Source organism: Scyliorhinus canicula, chromosome 28, assembly GCF_902713615.1.
Source record: "Scyliorhinus canicula chromosome 28, sScyCan1.1, whole genome shotgun sequence".
NCBI lineage: Eukaryota > Metazoa > Chordata > Chondrichthyes > Carcharhiniformes > Scyliorhinidae > Scyliorhinus > Scyliorhinus canicula.
In genome coordinates this window covers 17,295,810-17,312,825 of record NC_052173.1, presented here as the reverse complement: position 1 = coordinate 17,312,825, position 17,016 = coordinate 17,295,810, and the positions used below count along the sequence as shown (strand labels likewise).

General features: G+C 48.5%; 1 protein-coding gene across 1 annotated transcript; it reads left to right on the top strand.

Annotated features, from left to right (window-relative positions):
* Positions 1 to 4,008: 4,008 nt before the first annotated feature.
* Positions 4,009 to 15,804, top strand: si:ch211-210c8.6. Its single transcript, XM_038786658.1, has 5 exons — positions 4,009 to 4,215; positions 6,806 to 6,911; positions 11,862 to 11,968; positions 14,356 to 14,528; positions 15,471 to 15,804. The coding sequence occupies exons 1-5, from the start codon at positions 4,110 to 4,112 to the stop codon at positions 15,744 to 15,746; spliced, it is 768 nt and encodes a 255-aa protein (XP_038642586.1). The 5' UTR covers positions 4,009 to 4,109; the 3' UTR covers positions 15,747 to 15,804.
* Positions 15,805 to 17,016: the final 1,212 nt, after the last annotated feature.

Genomic DNA, 17,016 nt, shown 5'->3' with positions numbered 1-17,016 from the left:
TTCACAGCCAAATCTAAACTGACTGGCTCACTGCTGGAGACCTGGTACAGACCCAGCTCCTCCCATTCATTACATTGGGCGAAATTCTCCGATGTCCGTCGCAATGCGCGGGACCAGCGGCCAAAAACGGCGCTGATGACTCCGGCGTTGGGCCCCGCAAAACATCCCGTATTTTCCGGGCCCGAATGGGCCAGCAGCGGCGTTACGCAATTCACGTCGGTTTCACCCGCTGCGGAAGTGGCGCGTCGGTTGACGTCGGGCGACTTCATCAACGCCGCTCGGCGAGACATCACATAAAGAGCCGCCCCCCCCCCCCCCCCCCCCCCCCCCCACCCCCAACTCACCGGCACTCGCAGTTTGTCAGTTCTCTCTCTCTTTGTCAGTTCTATCTCTCAACCCCCCCCACCCAACCCAACCCACCGGCACTCGCAGTTTGTCAGTTCTCTCTCTCTTTGTCAGTTCTCTCTCTCTTTGTCAGTTCTATCTCTCAACTCCCCCCCCCCAACCCAACCCAACCCACCGGCACTCGCAGTTTGTCAGTTCTCTCTCTCTTTGTCAGTTCTCTCTCTCTTTGTCAGTTCTATCTCTCAACTCCCCCCCCCAACCCAACCCAACCCACCGGCACTCGCAGTTTGTCAGTTCTCTTTCTCTCCCCGGCCTGTCACCCACCTCCACGCTGAACGGCGTCAACCATCAGCACTGGTTGACGCCGTTAAATACCTACTGTGATTAACGCCAACGTGACTCGTGGCCACGTCGGCGGGACTTCGGCCCATCCGGGCCGGAGAATAACGGCAGCACAGAAACCCGTAGCCTCCCGCCGGCCCCCGCCATTCTCCGAGGCGGGCGGCGGGATTGGCGGCACACCGACTTCTGGCGGGTGGGAGAATTCTGGACATGGCGGAGGCGGGATTTTCGATGGCCCCGGTCGATTCTCCGACCCTGCGTGGGGTCGGAGAATTTCGCCCATTATCTTTATCCCACTCAATTCCCATCACCTTATTGTGTTTAAACTTAAGTAATGTCTCTAATTATCTACTCCCCAGAAATTATAACAAAAATCCATTAGGCTTGTCCTTTTAAACATAAGCATAGTTTGAAATAAGGGTGATCTCATTTTTGCAATGCCTTAATTACATCTTATGTAGCCACAGTGTCTGTCTGTCTTTTGAACCAGGATTTTTAAAACTATCACTGCAGCAGATACATATAACATTTCGCTGAAATCCCTGCATTCATCATAAGGGGGGGTGGATTTTCCAAACTTCTCAGTTTTGCTGTGATCCAATTTCTGCAAGTAACCCCACAGCAAACTCGAAATAATGTAAACTCAGAGGGTTAGTTTATTTGCACACGTTCATAATGCGGTAGGAGGTCACAACATAGCATCACACAATAAAGGAGGGACAAAGAAAGAAAGATTTACAGGGCAAAGGCTGCAGAATAAATAATGATTGTTTCACATGTGTCCCGAGTCCAGAATCAAAGTTCAATTGTGCATTCCTTCACAGAGTTCAGCAGGCTGAACTGATGCTGAATTTCCTTTTCCAATAGTGTTGACTTCCACGATGAGATGTTTCAGTCTTGTGGGCAATGGTACAAATGTTCAGTAGTTCCAGTAGAAACAGGGAAGACGGGGGCCAGGCATTCAAACCTGGACAGAGCTCCTTTTCTGTGCTGTTCCTCGGTAGCTGAAAAAATGGCAGACTGAGCATTGCAACTCCTTGGGGCAATATTACAGGTCGCATCAGCTAGTGTATGTGTGGGGGTGGGGGTCACCACCTCTCCAACTTGGCTTTGACAAAGGAACGGGTGTATATCCCTTTATCTGGGTTTCTGGGATTGCTAATGCTACAACCATTAAGAATTTGAAAGGAAAGCTATTGGGCTCTTTGTCCTCGCAGACTAGTAGACTCCGATTGGCAGTCTGGGTTCTGAAATTAGATGGCCTCCATATAATTCCTTTTGAATTTGGTACCTGTGGGTGACAAGGATCGTTTGCTTCATTTCAGAGATAACAAGGTGTGAGTTTCTGCGGCACTGCCAAATCGTCCCTTTTTTCAGCCGTTTTAAAAAGGTCACTGTCCAATTTAAAAATGTTGGTAATTAGCCATGAGGATATATAATAGAAAATGTAGAGATCTTAGCTCTGTTACTGTGGTAGTATGACTAGGGGTATTACGGTACCTGGGAGTGTGAGCTGCCATTGGTGCAGAGGGATCGCTGCCTATTGGCCCAGGTATCATGTGCTTCTTATCCCTATTGGCTAAGAGGAAGGTAGCTCCGCCTACGAGGCAGGGTATAAGAACCCATGTTCCCCTGCAGCCAGGCCATTTCCTGTATGTCTGCTGCCGGGCTCACCTTTTGCTAATTAAAGCCTTTCATTTCGGACTTCACCTACGTTGTCCATTGATTGTGCATCAGTTACATAAACCATTCAGTATCCTAGGCTTTAGCTACAGTGGCAGCAAGTACTAAAAGCAAGAAGGTCATGTTAAACCTTTTAGAAAACACTGATTTGGCCTCGCCTGGAGTATTGTGCTCAATTCTGGGCCCCAGGAAGGATGTGAGGGCATTATAGAGGGTGCCGAAAATATTCACGGGAATTGTTCGAGGGATGAGAAACATCCGGTTGCATGGATAGATTGGAGAAGCTGGGATTGTTTTCCTTGCAGAAGAGAAGGTTAAGAGGAATTTTGATACAGGTTTTCACAATCATCAGGGGGCTGGACCGAGTGGACAGGGTGAAACAGTTCCCATTGGTGGAAGGATAGAGAACAAGAAGGCACAGATTTCAGGAAATTGACAAAAGAAGTAATGACAACTTGTGGAAAAAGCAGTTCATGCAGTGAGTGGGTAAGATCTAGAAGGTGCTGCCTCAGAGAGCAGTGAAGGCAGATTCAATTGAAGCTTTCGAAAGGATCATTATCTGAAAAGGAAATAAAATCAGAGAGTAGCACTTGTTGAAGTGTTGTTGGAACTATGCAAGGCATTGGTGAAGCCGCACCTGGAGTATCGTGCACAATTTTGGTCTCCTTATTTGAGGAAAGATGTAGTGGCAGTGGAGGCAGTTCAGAGGAGGTTCACTTGGTTGATTCCAGAGATGAGGGATCTGCCTTATGAAGGGAGATTTAGCAGTGGGCGGCATAGCAGCACAGTGATTAGCACTGTTGCTTCACAGCTCCAGGGACCCGAGATAAGTTTTTCATTAGTAATGAGTTGAGGCGGGGCAGCATGGTGGTGCAGTGGTTAGCACTGGGACTCCGGCGCTGAGGACCCGGGTTTGAATCCAGGCCCCGGGGTCACTGTCCGTGTGGAGTTTGCACATTCTCCGTGTCTGCGTGGGTCTCATCCCCACAACCCAAAGATGTATCAGCCTCCCCGAACAGGCGCCGGAATGTGGCGACTAGGGGCTTTTCACAGCAACTTCATTGAAGCCTACTCGTGACAATAAAGCGATTTTCATTTCATTTTTCATTTCATGTGCAGGTTAGGTGGATTGGCCACGCACCTTCATTGGAAGAAAAATAATTGGGTACTCTAAATTTAAAGAAAAAAAAAAGTAATGAGTTGAGGGGTTCTGGAGAACGGGCAGGACGGTGGAGTTGAGCTCAGGAGGAGGTCAGCCATGATCGTATCGAATGATTGAGGGGCTGAATGGCCTAATCCTCGTTCCATGAATGGTTCCTTCAGAGGAGCAGGACGGGCCGAGTGGCCTCCTTCCGTGCTGTCACGATATTTACCAAATAGTCAGACCCCTCCAGAGGGAACTGAAGTGCAGTGTTCAAGTGCTGTGCCAAACAACTTTTTGTTTGGACTTACTGAATGAATGCTTGCGGTGCTAAAGTATAGTTCACAGGGCTTGGGTTACTTTCTTGTAATAACAGGCCAGAAACTGTACGATCATTCGGACATTCAGTAACGGAATTTCCCTGTATTTCAGCGCACTGTGTTGACTGGAGACTGCCTGCAATGTGATACAGTGTCAATCTGTTGCACCGACCATACAGGGCAAAGAACACATGATGGGCTGGGGTGGGACTTCCGCCTTGTGAGTGACAAGAGGTGTTTTGAAACTACCTGGACTCTCCGTTTGGTACAGGTCAGAGATGGGCGCTATTCTGCTGAAATGTGCCTTACTTGACCTGACCATTCAGTGGTGCCTCTGGGGAGCAGCGAGCATTCTGCAAACCGAGAAGTTTTATGACTTGGCAGGTTAGTGTTTAGTGAGAAATGTACAACCGGGGGCGGGGATTGACTGAGAGTTCAGTTTCATGTGTTATTTCCTTTATGCTTATTCAGTTCTTGCCACATGTTCCTCCGTTAACCTTTTTAAAAGACAGGGACGTTGTCTGGCCTTTTAAATGTGGTTGTTACAAAACATTCCTTGGTCATTGCGCAACTTTTGCCCATTGCAGCCGCCCAGCTCGTTTGCTGCAATCAGTTTATGGGAGTAGAGAATTAACCATCACAATGATTCTTTCCCCAGTATTGGGCTGCTTGCTAATCATAGAATCCCTACAGTGCCATTCGGCCCATCGAGTCTGCACCGACCCTCTGAAAGAGCACCCTACCCAGGCACACTTCCCCACCCCCTATCTCCGTACTCCTAGGCAGCACGGTAGCGCAGTGGTTGGCACAGTTGCTTCACAGTGCCAGGGTCCCAGGTTCGATTCCCGGCTTGCGTCACTGTGCGGAGTCTGCACGTTCTCCCCGTGTCTGCGTGGGTTTCCTCCGGTTTCCTCCCACAGTCCAAAGATGTGCAGATTAGGTGGATTGGCCATGATAAATTGCCCGTAGTGTCCAAAAATGTTGGGTGGGGTTACTGGGTTATGGAGATAGGGTGGAGGTGTGGGCTTGGGTAGGGTGCTCTTTCCAAAGGCCGATGCAGACTCGATGGGCCGAATAGTCTCCTTCTGCACTGTAAATTCTATGATAATCCCACCTAACTGGACACTGAGGGACAATTGATCATGGCCAATCTAGCTAACCTGCACACCTTTTGATTGTGGGAGGAAACCGGAGCACCCGGAGGAAATGTGGGCAGTGACTTAGAACCAGGGTACTGAGGTACACAAGGTAAAAGATAGGGTAAGGGAAATAATTTGACTCTGAGTTAGCTTGCAGGCAGAAGAAAGAAATAGGGAGGAAATGTGATCTGTGATCTGGAATGCTTGTTGATTGGAAGGGCGATGGTAGCAGTTTCAGTAGTACAGGACTGGAGGGCTGAATGCCCTCAAAAGAGGGTGGTGGTAACGATGGGTTCTATTGGATAAGGCCATGATTTTGTTGAGCAAAATACTGGAGTGATTTGTCCTCACCCTCTGCAGTAGGGCTCACCCTGAAACTCTCCCACTCTTTGATAATAATAATCTTTATTGTCACAAGTAGGCTTACATTAACACTGCAATGAAGTTACTGTGAAAAGCCCCTAGTCGCCACATTCCGACGCCTGTTCGGGTCACAGAGGGAGAATTCAGAATGTCCAATTCACCCAACAGCACGTCTTTCGGGGCTTGTGGGAGGAAACCGGAGCACCCGGAGGAAACCCACGCAGACACGGAGAGAGCGTGCAGACTCCACACAGCCAGTGACCCAAGTGGGAATTGAACCTGGGACCCTGGTGCTGTGAAGCAACACTGCTAACCACTGTGCTACTGTGCCACCTGTCATCAGGCATGTTGGAAAGATTGACAGGCTGATAATTAACCTGTTTGGCCATGTTACAAGTACATCTGTGGTCATCAAGTCCTAAAGTGGGACTCAAACCTAGAACATCTGGATCACAGGTATGGATGTTGCAATTGCACCACAAGACACCTTGAGATTCCATGTCATGTTGACAGAATCTTTTTTTAAACTTAGTTCATTTGCCCTTGAGAAGGTGGTGGTGAGCTGCCTTCTTGAACCGCTGCAGTCCATGTGGTGTAGGTACACCCACTGTGCTGTAAGGGAGGGAGTTCCAGGATGTTGCCCCAGCGACAGTGAAGGAACGGTCGATATATTTCCAAGTCAGGGTGGTGAGTGACTTGGAGGGGAACCTCCAGGTGGTGGGGTTCCCAGGTATCTGCTGCTCTTGTCCTTCTAGATGGTAGTGGGCATGGATTTGGAAGGTGTTGCTGAAGGAACCTTGGTGAGTTGCTGCAGTGCATCTTGTAGATGGTACACACGGCTGCTACTGTGCGTCGGTAGTGGAGGAAGTGAATGTTTGTGGAAGGGGGAGCAATCAAATGGACTGATTTGTCCTGGATGGTGTTGAGCTTCTTGAGTGTTGTTGGAGCTGCACTCATCCAGGCAAGTGGAGAGGATTCCATCCCACTCCTGACTTGTCCCTTGTAGATGGTGGACAGGCTTTGGGGGGTCAGGAGGTGAGTTACTCACTGCAGGATTCCCAACCTCTGACCTGTTCTCCGTAGACACGGCATTTAAATGGCTAGTCCAGTTCAGTTTCTGGTCAATAGTAACCCATAGGATGGTGATGGTTTAGGTAAGTGATTGAATGAAAGAGGAGAATGGGATTTGGGAACAGAGCAGACACATGAGATTAGGATACCGCTTGTGTGGAGGATGAACTCCAACATGGAAGACTGAGTTGGGCTGAGCAGTCTGTTTTGCTGTTGTAATGCTGGTGCAGTAAGCACTCGAGGAAATAAGAAATGAATCTGAAGTGTTAAAGTGGGTTTGTTTTGCTTCTCTTGCTCAAACCCCGAAGCCTTTTCAGCTTCTTCCCCATGCTCCTCATTTTTAAATATCCATTTCACATTCCGAAGGTCCATTCAGTAACATATTGTTCATCTATTCACAGGGTCAGGAACTTTCATCATACTGACTCACCTGAGTTACAGGTGGAATAGCACCAGCTACTCCAGACAGAAAATACAGAGTGCCTTGATAACTGTGTGGGGCTTGAGGTGAGAATTCAACAGGTCAGATTCAGAAGCCAATCCTGAGCTCAAATCCTGTATGCTTTCTTTTGACCGGTGTTTTACCTTGGCATGGATTTCTCTTTCCAAGGCTTTTTCTCACCTCTACCTTTTCAAACGCTGGCACTGGCTAAGTTGGCAGATGAGTGACCAGCTGCAACTCCTGGGAGGTGAATGAGTGGCTTTCAGGCAATGCCCAGCTTCCAACTTGGATGCCAGGTACTAGTCAATCAGCAAGTGTAGGATTTTTTTTTTTTTTTTTTTTAATTTTTTTTATTGGAATTTTTTGCAGAAAATATAACAAAAAGTATAGCAAAAAGCAGTAATATGCAACTAACAGCCCCATAACACCCACAATTCCCCCCATACCGTAACATCACATGTATCACATTCCCCCACCCCCCCCCCCCAAACAAGAGAACTTAACCATAAATTAAAATTAGATAAATCAAATTTAAATAAAATAAGCTAACATAATCAACGCCCCCCCCCCCCCCCCCCCCCCCCCCCCACCCCCCCCGGGTTGCTGCTGCTACTGTCCCAGTACCCTATCGTTGAGCCAGGAAGTCGAGGAAAGGTTGCCACCGTTTAAAGAACCCTTGCACCGATCCTCTCAGGGCGAATTTAACCTTCTCAAGCTTAATAAAGCCCGCCATGTCATTGATCCAGGTCTCCACGCTTGGGGGCCTCGCGTCCTTCCACTGTAGCAAAATCCTTCGCCGGGCTACTAGGGACGCAAAGGCCAGCACACCGGCCTCTTTCGCCTCCTGCACTCCCGGCTCTACCCCAACCCCAAAGATCGCGAGTCCCCATCCTGGCTTGACCCTGGATCCCACCACCCTTGACACCGTCCTCGCCACCCCCTTCCAGAACTCCTCCAATGCCGGGCATGCCCAGAACATATGGGCATGGTTCGCTGGACTCCCCGAGCACCTGGCACACCTATCTTCACCCCCAAAGAACCTATTCATCCTCGTCCCAGTCATGTGGGCCCTATGCAGCACCTTGAATTGGATGAGGCTAAGCCGTGCACACGAGGAGGAAGAATTTACCCTCTCCAGGGCATCAGCCCATGTCCCGTCTTCGATCTGTTCCCCCAGTTCCCCCTCCCACTTCGTTTTCAGCTCCTCTACTGACGCCTCTTCCTTCTCCTGCATAAGCTTGTAGATATCGGATATCTTCCCCTCCCCGACCCAGACCCCCGAGAGCACCCTGTCACTCACCCCCTTCGCGGGGAGCGCAGGGAATCCCTCCACCTGCCGTCTAGCAAATGCCTTTACCTGCAGATATCTAAACATGTTTCCCGGCGGGAGCCCAAATTTCTCTTCCAACTCCCCCAGGCTCGCAAACCTTCCGTCGATAAACAGGTCCTTCAGCTGTCTAATGCCCGCTCTATACCATCCCCGAAATCCCCCATCCATGTTCCCCGGGACAAACCTATGGTTCCCCCTTAACGGAGCCTCCATCGAGCCCCCCACTTCTCCCCTATGTCGCCTCCACTGCCCCCAAATCTTGAGGGTAGCCGCCACCACCGGACTCGTGGTATACCTCGTGGGAGGGAGCGGCCACGGCGCCGTTACCAGGGCCCCCAGGCTTGTATCCCCACAGGACGCTCTCTCCATCCGTTTCCATGCTGCCCCCTCCCCCTCCATCACCCACTTACGCACCATCGACACGTTGGCCGCCCAGTAATAGCAAGTGTAGGATTAATAGCACGAGTCTGCATTTCTAACACCTTTATAGCTTTGTTCCTCATAGCCCAGAGCCTCCCGTGATTTTGTAAAAAGCTTTTAAAGTATACACAGGTGCCATCAGAAGTGGATCTTGTTTGCCCTGAAGTGGCTCTTCCCTACACCACTGAGAATCGTAGAATAGTACAGCACAGAAAGAGGCCTTTTGGCCCATCAAGGCTGTGCTAGCTCGTTTGAAGAGCAATCCAATTAGACGCACTCCCCTGCTACTTCACCATATTCCTGCACTCTCTCTCCTCTTCTGTAACTATTCTGCTCATGGGCGCTTAAAATGATGCTGAATGACAGTCAGCTATTCAACCATTGATAGCATCACTGTCAATGTATGGATCTTGGTGCCGCTCTCCTCGCTGCCATCTTGTTGGCTGGGATGGTGCGTGTGGGGGTGAGAACTGTTTATCTGCGGTTGCAGCTTGTCAGCCTTTTGGTGTCAATCGCGAAACCGGTGAATCCAGCACCATTTCCCATTAGAATCGATTGCGTTCCACGTGGCGCCGGTGCTAGCCCCCTTAACCGTCGCTGAATTGGTCCAGGTATGGCGCCAGTTTTTCTGTCATAAATGTCAACACTCAGTCTCAGAAACGGAGAATCGCGCCCCCTGAGTGTGAAAGTACAAGATTTCTGAAAGGCCAGTAACCTTTGAACTCTGCGTGTCAGGGGCTGGGAAGAGCTGAAGAATTAAAGCTTAAGGCGGAAGCATTTGTGAGAAAGCCGCCAGGGGTTTTATACAGCAATCAGGCAAGGAAAAGAAGCTGATCACCAGGGCCAGAGCTGTATTGTTCTCAGCGGGAGGCGAAAGCTCCATCTGGTGGAAGAAAGGCAGAAGTGCACTGACCTGAGCATCCTGTGCATACCACCATCTGGTGGCCGGCAACCAGACCTGCACTGATCTGGAATTCCTAGGTAAAACACCATCTGGTGGTCAAAGGACAGAATTGCGCCAACCTGACCCTCTCGAGTAAACCTGTTTCCCATAAACTGCAACCACAGAGTGAAGACTCATCTCAGATCTACCCCTTTTAATCCCTGATTTATTTTATTTTATTTTATCCCTGATCCTTACCTGGTGGTTGTCTTGTGTGTGTCTGGGCCGAGGGCGGGACGTGATTTTGGGATTAGGTAGTCTGGTGGACGGTTATCCTGTTATTTCTGTCATGTGAGAGTACCTTTAAGAAATGGATGTTTAAGCAATGTACCTTTAAGAAATGAAGCAGCTCATTACTGAAGTGATGCCAGAGTGTGGGTGGAGCTGGGTTTTTAGCCCAACCATTTTGCAGTGTTTTGGTTTCAGTTTTGAGAAAAAGAGTTTGGGTGTGTCTGTGTTTGCAGTGAGCTGGATCTGCTGTGATCTCTGCCAGGGAAGACTATCTCTGAATCATTTGGGTGATTTAAACTCATAATAGTAATGTCTTTAATCTGATGTGTTTCTGTTTAAAGGTGTTAAGTCTCTTGGATGTTTAAAGGAACAATTGAAGGATTATTTAGTGTATTATTTTTGGGGTTATCTTTGAAGTAAGGGGTGTTAAGGGATCCAATGTTTATTTAAAAGGTGAAGTTGAATTCATGGAATAACATTGTTTTGTGTTTAAAAACCCACGTGTCCATAATTGTAATACCACCTGGAGAACAAGCTGTGTGCTTCAAAAGCAACAATACATTAAAGGGAGAGGTTGGTTGAACTCCATGATCCATTTTGGGGTTCTGAAAACGCCGCTCCCATAACATTTCCGTCTGTTCATCTTTTCTCCTTTATATTCATAAATAGTTTGTTAATTTACTTCTAAATCTGGTGTCTGTAACTCATTGGAGCAGTCAAGGGTTAAAGATCTTCGGAAAATACAAATTATTGGTTATTTCATTTATATTGGGCCTCTGGGGTCTGTGGCGCTGGGATTGACTGCACACTCACCCAGGGTGTCTGTGTGGAGTCTGCACTTTCTCCCTGTGCCTGTGCGGGTTTCCTCCGGGTGCTCCGGTTTCCTCCCACACCCCAAAGATGTGCAGGTTAGGTGGATTGGCCATGATAAATTGCCCTTAGTGTCCAGAAAGGTTAGGTGGGGTTAAGGGTTGCGGGAATCGGGTGGAGGTGTGGCGCTTAAGTAGTGTGCTCTTTCCAAATGTCGGTGCAGACTCGATGGGCCGAATGGCCTCCTTCTGCACTGTAAATTCTATGATTCAATGAATACCGATCACTGCTATCTGGAAGGCGCCAGAGCCAGCAGCTTAACTGACTACCCTTCTCTCTCCACAGTCTGAGACTTAGCTGTGGTGACACTGTTGCTGCCCTGATTGATCAGACTCATCCAGCGCAAACTGGAATCCAAGCTGAGGACTGCCTGGTTTGGGTAGCTGAATTTCACCTTGTTCAGCACATTTGCCAACCATAGAATCATGGAATTTACAGTAGAGAAGGAGGCCATTCAGCCCATCGACTCTGTACCGGCTCTTGGAAAGAGCACCCTATTTAAGCCCACACCTCCACCCTATCCCCATAACCCAGTAACCCCACCTAACCTTTTTGGACACTAAGGGCAATTTATCATGGCCAATTTACCTAACCTGCACATCTTTGGACTGTGGGAGGGAACCGGAGCACCCGGAGGAAACCCACGCACACACGGGGAGGATGTGCAGACTCCACACAGACAGTGACCCAGCCGGGAATCGAACCTGGGACCCTGGAGCTGTGAGGCAGCAGTGCTAATCACCATGCCACCCAGAAAGTGCATTTACACGATAATTTCTTTAATAGATATTGCTGCAACCTCTATGTTGCCTTTAACTGAAATGTCAGGAAATCAAACCAGCCCTGATATAATTTTAACATCGACCAGCGAGTACACTATCTTCTGACAAAGTGGTCCATTTTGAAACCAACGCTGAGAAAGTTGGGAAATACCCAATGTTTGGTTGTGGCCACAGTATCTCACAGACACACCCCCAAGGAACCTAGCTGTGCTTCACCCTTAGTCTGGTTGGCCCTGGGCTCCCTATTTGGATCATATTAGAACTTTTAACCGACGGTGTTGGTGCAGTGCTCAAGTTATAGGCAAGAGAAGCAGGAACAAAATATCTGGAGCATTGTGCACATCAAACAGTTCTGCAAAGGCTGAATAGAGAGGGTTAAACGATAAGGACAACCTACATGAAATGTCTGAGGCATAACTGAGTCTTTGTTCAATTCCAGATTGGGCCTATTTCTGTTCTTCAGAGTGTTAAAGGAAGGCAGTGATAGACGTTTCAATGACGTTCGTACCAATCCAAAACAGTTCTTTGTTTACTGGACGCTTCAAGGTAAACCTACTGAGAGGTTTTTGGCTCTCTTAATTTAATAAAACAATCATTTTCTTGCCAAAATATTTTCCCCATTCTTCTGTCTTTTGAATTGCCTTCCTGTTCCTATGTGGTGGGCCACAGCGAGTCTGTCAGCCACCAAGAGAACCATTTGCAAACTCCCTACCACCCCAAGCTGTTTTGGAAGGTGAGGGGTGGTGCTGATACTGTGGACCCTGTATGCAATACAACAAGTTCCTCGGGAACTTAACCATTTTTTGAAAAAATATTTTTGTTGAGCTTTTAACATTTTATGTCACTTTCACAGGGCAACCGACAACTAGAACGCTAGCCCCCATTAACAAAAATATTTCTCTTTTTGACTTTATACTTGTGACAATAAAAGATTATTATTATTATTATTACATTGCCAGACCTCGCCAAGGAACTTAACCTTTTTAAGAGTGCGGTTTGGATCCAATAAAAAGAGAATCACGCCAGGCGAAATGGGGAAGGTTTGATTTTTAGCAACATAATTATTCGTGTCACAAGTAGGCTTACATTAACACTGCAATGAAGTTACTGTGAAAATCCCCTAGTCGCCACATTCCGGCGCCTGTTCGGGTCACAGAGGGAGAATTTAGAATGTCCAATTCACCTAACAGCACGTCTTTCGGGACTTGTGGGAGGAAACCGGAGCACCCGGAGGAAACCCACACTGACACGGGGAGAAAGTGTAGACTCCGCACAGTGACCCAAGCCGGGTCTCGAACCTGGGGCCCTGAGGCTGTGAAGCAACAGTGCTAACCATTGTGCTACCGTTGAGGGGGGGGGGGGGGAGGTCTTTGTCAAACGTTCTCCCTGTGTCTGCGTGGGTTTCCTCCGGATGCTCCGGTTTCCTCCCACAGTCCAAAGACATGCAGGTTAGGTGGATTGTCCAGGATAAATTACCCTTAGTGACCAAATGTTAGGAGCGGTTATTGGGTTACGGAGATAGGGTGGAAGTGAGGGCTTAAGTGGATCGATGCAGACTCGATGGGCCGAATGGCCTCCTTCTGCCCTACATGTTCTATGTAGATCTGGACAGGTTGGGCAAGTGGGCAAACCAATGGCAGATGCAGTAGAATTTGGATAAGTGTGAGGTTATTAATTTTGGAAGCAGAAACAGGCAGACAGATTACTACCTGAATGGTTGTAAATTGGGAGAGGGGAGTGTGCAGTGGGACCTGGGTGTCCTCGTGCACCATTCGCTGAAGGTAAGCATGCAGGTACAGCAGGCTAATGGTATGTTGGCCTTCATTGCGAGAGGTTTCGAGTACAGAAGCGGGGATGTGTTGCTGCAATTGTACAGGGCCTTGGTGAGGCCACACCTGGAGTATTGTGTGCAGTTTTGGTCTCCTTCTCTGAGGAAGGATGTTCTTGCTCTCGAGGGAGTGCAGCAAAGGTTTACCAGACTGATTCCAGGGATGGCGGGACTGTCATATGAGGAGAGATTGACTTGGTTGGGATTGTTCTCGCTGGAGTTCAGAAGAATGAGGGGGGATCTCATAGAGACTTATAAAATTCTAACAGGACTAGACAGGGTAGATGCAGGGAAGATGTTATCAATGATAGGTGTGTCCAGAACCAGGGGTCACAGCCGGAGGATTCAGGGTAAACCATTTTGGACAGAGATAAGGAGACATTTCTTCACACAAAGAGTGGGGAGCCTGTGGAATTCATTACCACAGGAAATAGTTGATGCTAAAACTTTGAATATATTCAAGAGGCGGCTGGATATAGCACTTGGGGAGAATGGGATCAAAGGCTATGGGGAGAAAGCAGGATTCGGCTATTGAGTTGGATGATCAGCCATGATCGTGATGAACGGCGGAGCAGGCTCGAAGGGACAAAAGGCCTCCTGCTCCTATCTTCTATGTATCAGGTCACCCCTCAACCTCCGTCGTTCCAGTGAGAACAAACCAAGTTTATTCAACCTCTCCTCAGAGCTAATGCCCTCCATACCAGGCAACATCCTGGTAAATCTCTTCTGCACCCTCCCTAAAGCCTCCACATCCTTCTGGTAGTGTGGCAACCAGAATTGAACACGATACTCCAAGTGTGGCCTAACTAAGGTTCTATATAGCTGAACCAGATGTTGGGGTCTGGTCCGGTATCATAATAAAATATTGATTACTCCTGGGTACATTCTTGAACTCCCATAGGCAGATAAATTAGTGTGTGTTCCCTTCTCACCATCTCAGCATTTTAAAAAACACTTGTAGTCTGGGTTGCAGTACCACAAGCAATGCTGTACAGTGGAACACCATTAGATGGCGCTAAAACACTACAGCAGAGTCTCTTTCGAATGGTAATTTCAGGTGTGCCACCTTTTTAATCAAAAGTAAAGTTTTGTTCCTGTTTTCTAGGTGTATGGATTTTCATAACACTTCTTCCGACACTAATTCTGAACACTCAGGAAAAGGACCGACCTTTATGTGTCCGAGACTATGCTGCATGGACAATCTGGACTTTGGGATTTGCTACAGAAGCCATTGCAGACCAACAGAAATGGAATTTCAAAAGTGATCCTGATAATGTTGTAAGTGAATTTTGCTGTACTTTTAATGACCCTCTTTCCCCCATCATTTTTTCAAATGATGGGACGAGCAAGTGACATAGTGGCATAATTGACAATAATTGGGCAGCACGGTAGCACAGTGGTTAGCACAGTTGCTCCACAACTCCAGGGTCCCAGGTTCGATTCCTGGCTTGGGTCACTGTCTGTGCGGAGTCTGCACGTTCTACCCGTGTCTGCGTGGGTTTCCTCCCACAGTTCAGATGATCAGCTCTACCCCACCTCGACCCATTTGTTTTCATTCCATTTTAACTGTCTTTTACTTCTTTCTTTATATATATTTCTCCCCCCCCCGCACTCTTTCCACTTATCATCCCCTTTCCTTACCTTCTCTCCCCTTTGCTTCCCCCTTTTCTCATTTTACCTCTTCACCCATGTCCCCCCTCCCCCACATCTACATCTGTCACAGTTCACCCTCTGATGTTAGTTTCTCTGCTGTTTGGCCTTTCACACCTTTTGTTCTCTCTGCCGACTGCCATTAGCACTCTGTTCCCTTGGTTTCTATGGCTATGACTCATCTTTCATTCCCTCACCGTACAGTATAAATATTCTCACTTTCTATTCCTTTTACCTTTGACAAAGGGTCATTTGGACTCGAAACGTTCGCTCCCTTCTCTCCCTACAGAAGCTGCCAGACCTGCTGAGATTTTCCAGCATTTTCTCTTTTGGTTTCAGATTTCAGCATCCGTAGTAATTGGCTTTTTGTTTTGGTTTCATCAGCCTAATATTCGTGTTCCAATCGTAAGCTTCCTCACAGGAGAGGACATAGCGTTAAGGTCTTTGCATGTAGAATTAGTTATCACCAACTTGTGTTCGTGTTCAGTGTGGCACGGTTAATGGAGAAGACAAATAAAAGGGACGCGCTCTTGCAGGATTTGACCGTGTTCTCATTTTCTTTTCAATTAGGGCAAATTCATTCAAACTGGACTCTGGGCCTATAGTCGTCACCCAAACTATCTGGGAGAAATACTGCAATGGACTGGGTTGTTCATCTCCGCTTCTTCTGTAATGGAGGGGGTGGATCATGTCAGCGTGCTCTCCCCTGTATTTCTGTGGTATTTACTGACCCACGTAAGTGGAATTCCGATACTCGAAAAGCAAGCAACATTGAAGTGGGGACATGATCCAGATTACCTCAAATACATCAAGAACACGCCAGCTCTGTGGCCATTTAAATTTTAATGCAAGTTTTCCCTCCTCCTCCCCCACATTCAATAAAACATTTTCAGGTAGAACTGGTGATTGAAGGGTTTTGCGTCTTTCACAAGCTCTCAGGCTGTCATTTCAAAGTAAATGTGTTCCGGATAGTCCAGTCCTTTAACCAGTGTTCCAAATATCTTACTTGAAACTGTCATGTGAGGGTGCCTTTAAGAAATGGGTGTTTATCAAATAGCTGCAGTGATGTCAGCGTGTGGGTGGATCTGGGCTCTGCTCTGCTTTTACTTTCGTTTTGAGCTGAAAAGCTGCTTTGTGCCTCTGTTTAGTTTCGCTTTGAGTTGGCGAGCTGCAGTCAAAGCAAGCAGATGTGTACTGGTCTCTCTCTCCAAGCTAAATAATGTCTTCAGCTCATTTGATGATTTCAAAGTAATACCTGTTTCTGTAGAGAATTCAAACCTACTGTCTTTGTTAAAAAGTGTTTTGGCTTATGGATGTTGTTAGGAAAGTTACTAAGGGTTACCTATAGAATATTGTATTTGGGAAAGTATCAGTGTTTGTAGTTGATACGGGGCGGGATTCTCCCCTACCCGGCGTGACGGGGGGTCCCGGCGTAGGGGAGTGGCGCCAACCACTCCGGGGTCGGGCCTCCCCAAAGGTGGGGAATTCTCCGCACCTTTGGGGGCTAGCCCTGCGCAGGAGCGGTTGGCACCAGAAGACTGGCGCAAGAAACCGCCGCCCAGCAGCGGGGCTGGCCGAAAGGCTTTCGCCGGTCGGCGCATGCGCCGGCGGTGACATCAGCAGGTTTCTCTTCCGCTTCCGCCATAGTGGAGGCCGTGGCGGCGGCGGAGGAGAAAGAGTCCACCCAGGGCACTGGCCCGGAGTCTGAGCGGGGGGGGGGGGGCCCGATCGCGGGCCTGGCCACCGTGGGGGCACCCCCCGGGGTCCGATCGCCCCGCGCCCCCCCCCCCCCCAGGACCCTGGTCGCGGCGCCGATCCCGCTGCCACCAGAGGTGATTCAAACCTCGGCGGCGGGAGAGGCCGCCCAGCGGCGGGACTTCGGCCCATCTGGGCCGGAGAATCGGCACAGGGGCCTCGCCGATCGGAGTGGCGTGATTCCCGCCCCCGCCAATTCCCAGGTGGCGGAGAATCTCTGCCACGGCGGGGACGGGATTTTCAGCGGCCCCAGGCGATTCTCCGACCCAGCTGGGGGTCGGAGAATTTCGCCCACGATGTTTACTGTTTGTTTATGAAGTGTTAACTGAATTAATAGAATAAACATTGTTTTGTTTTAAAA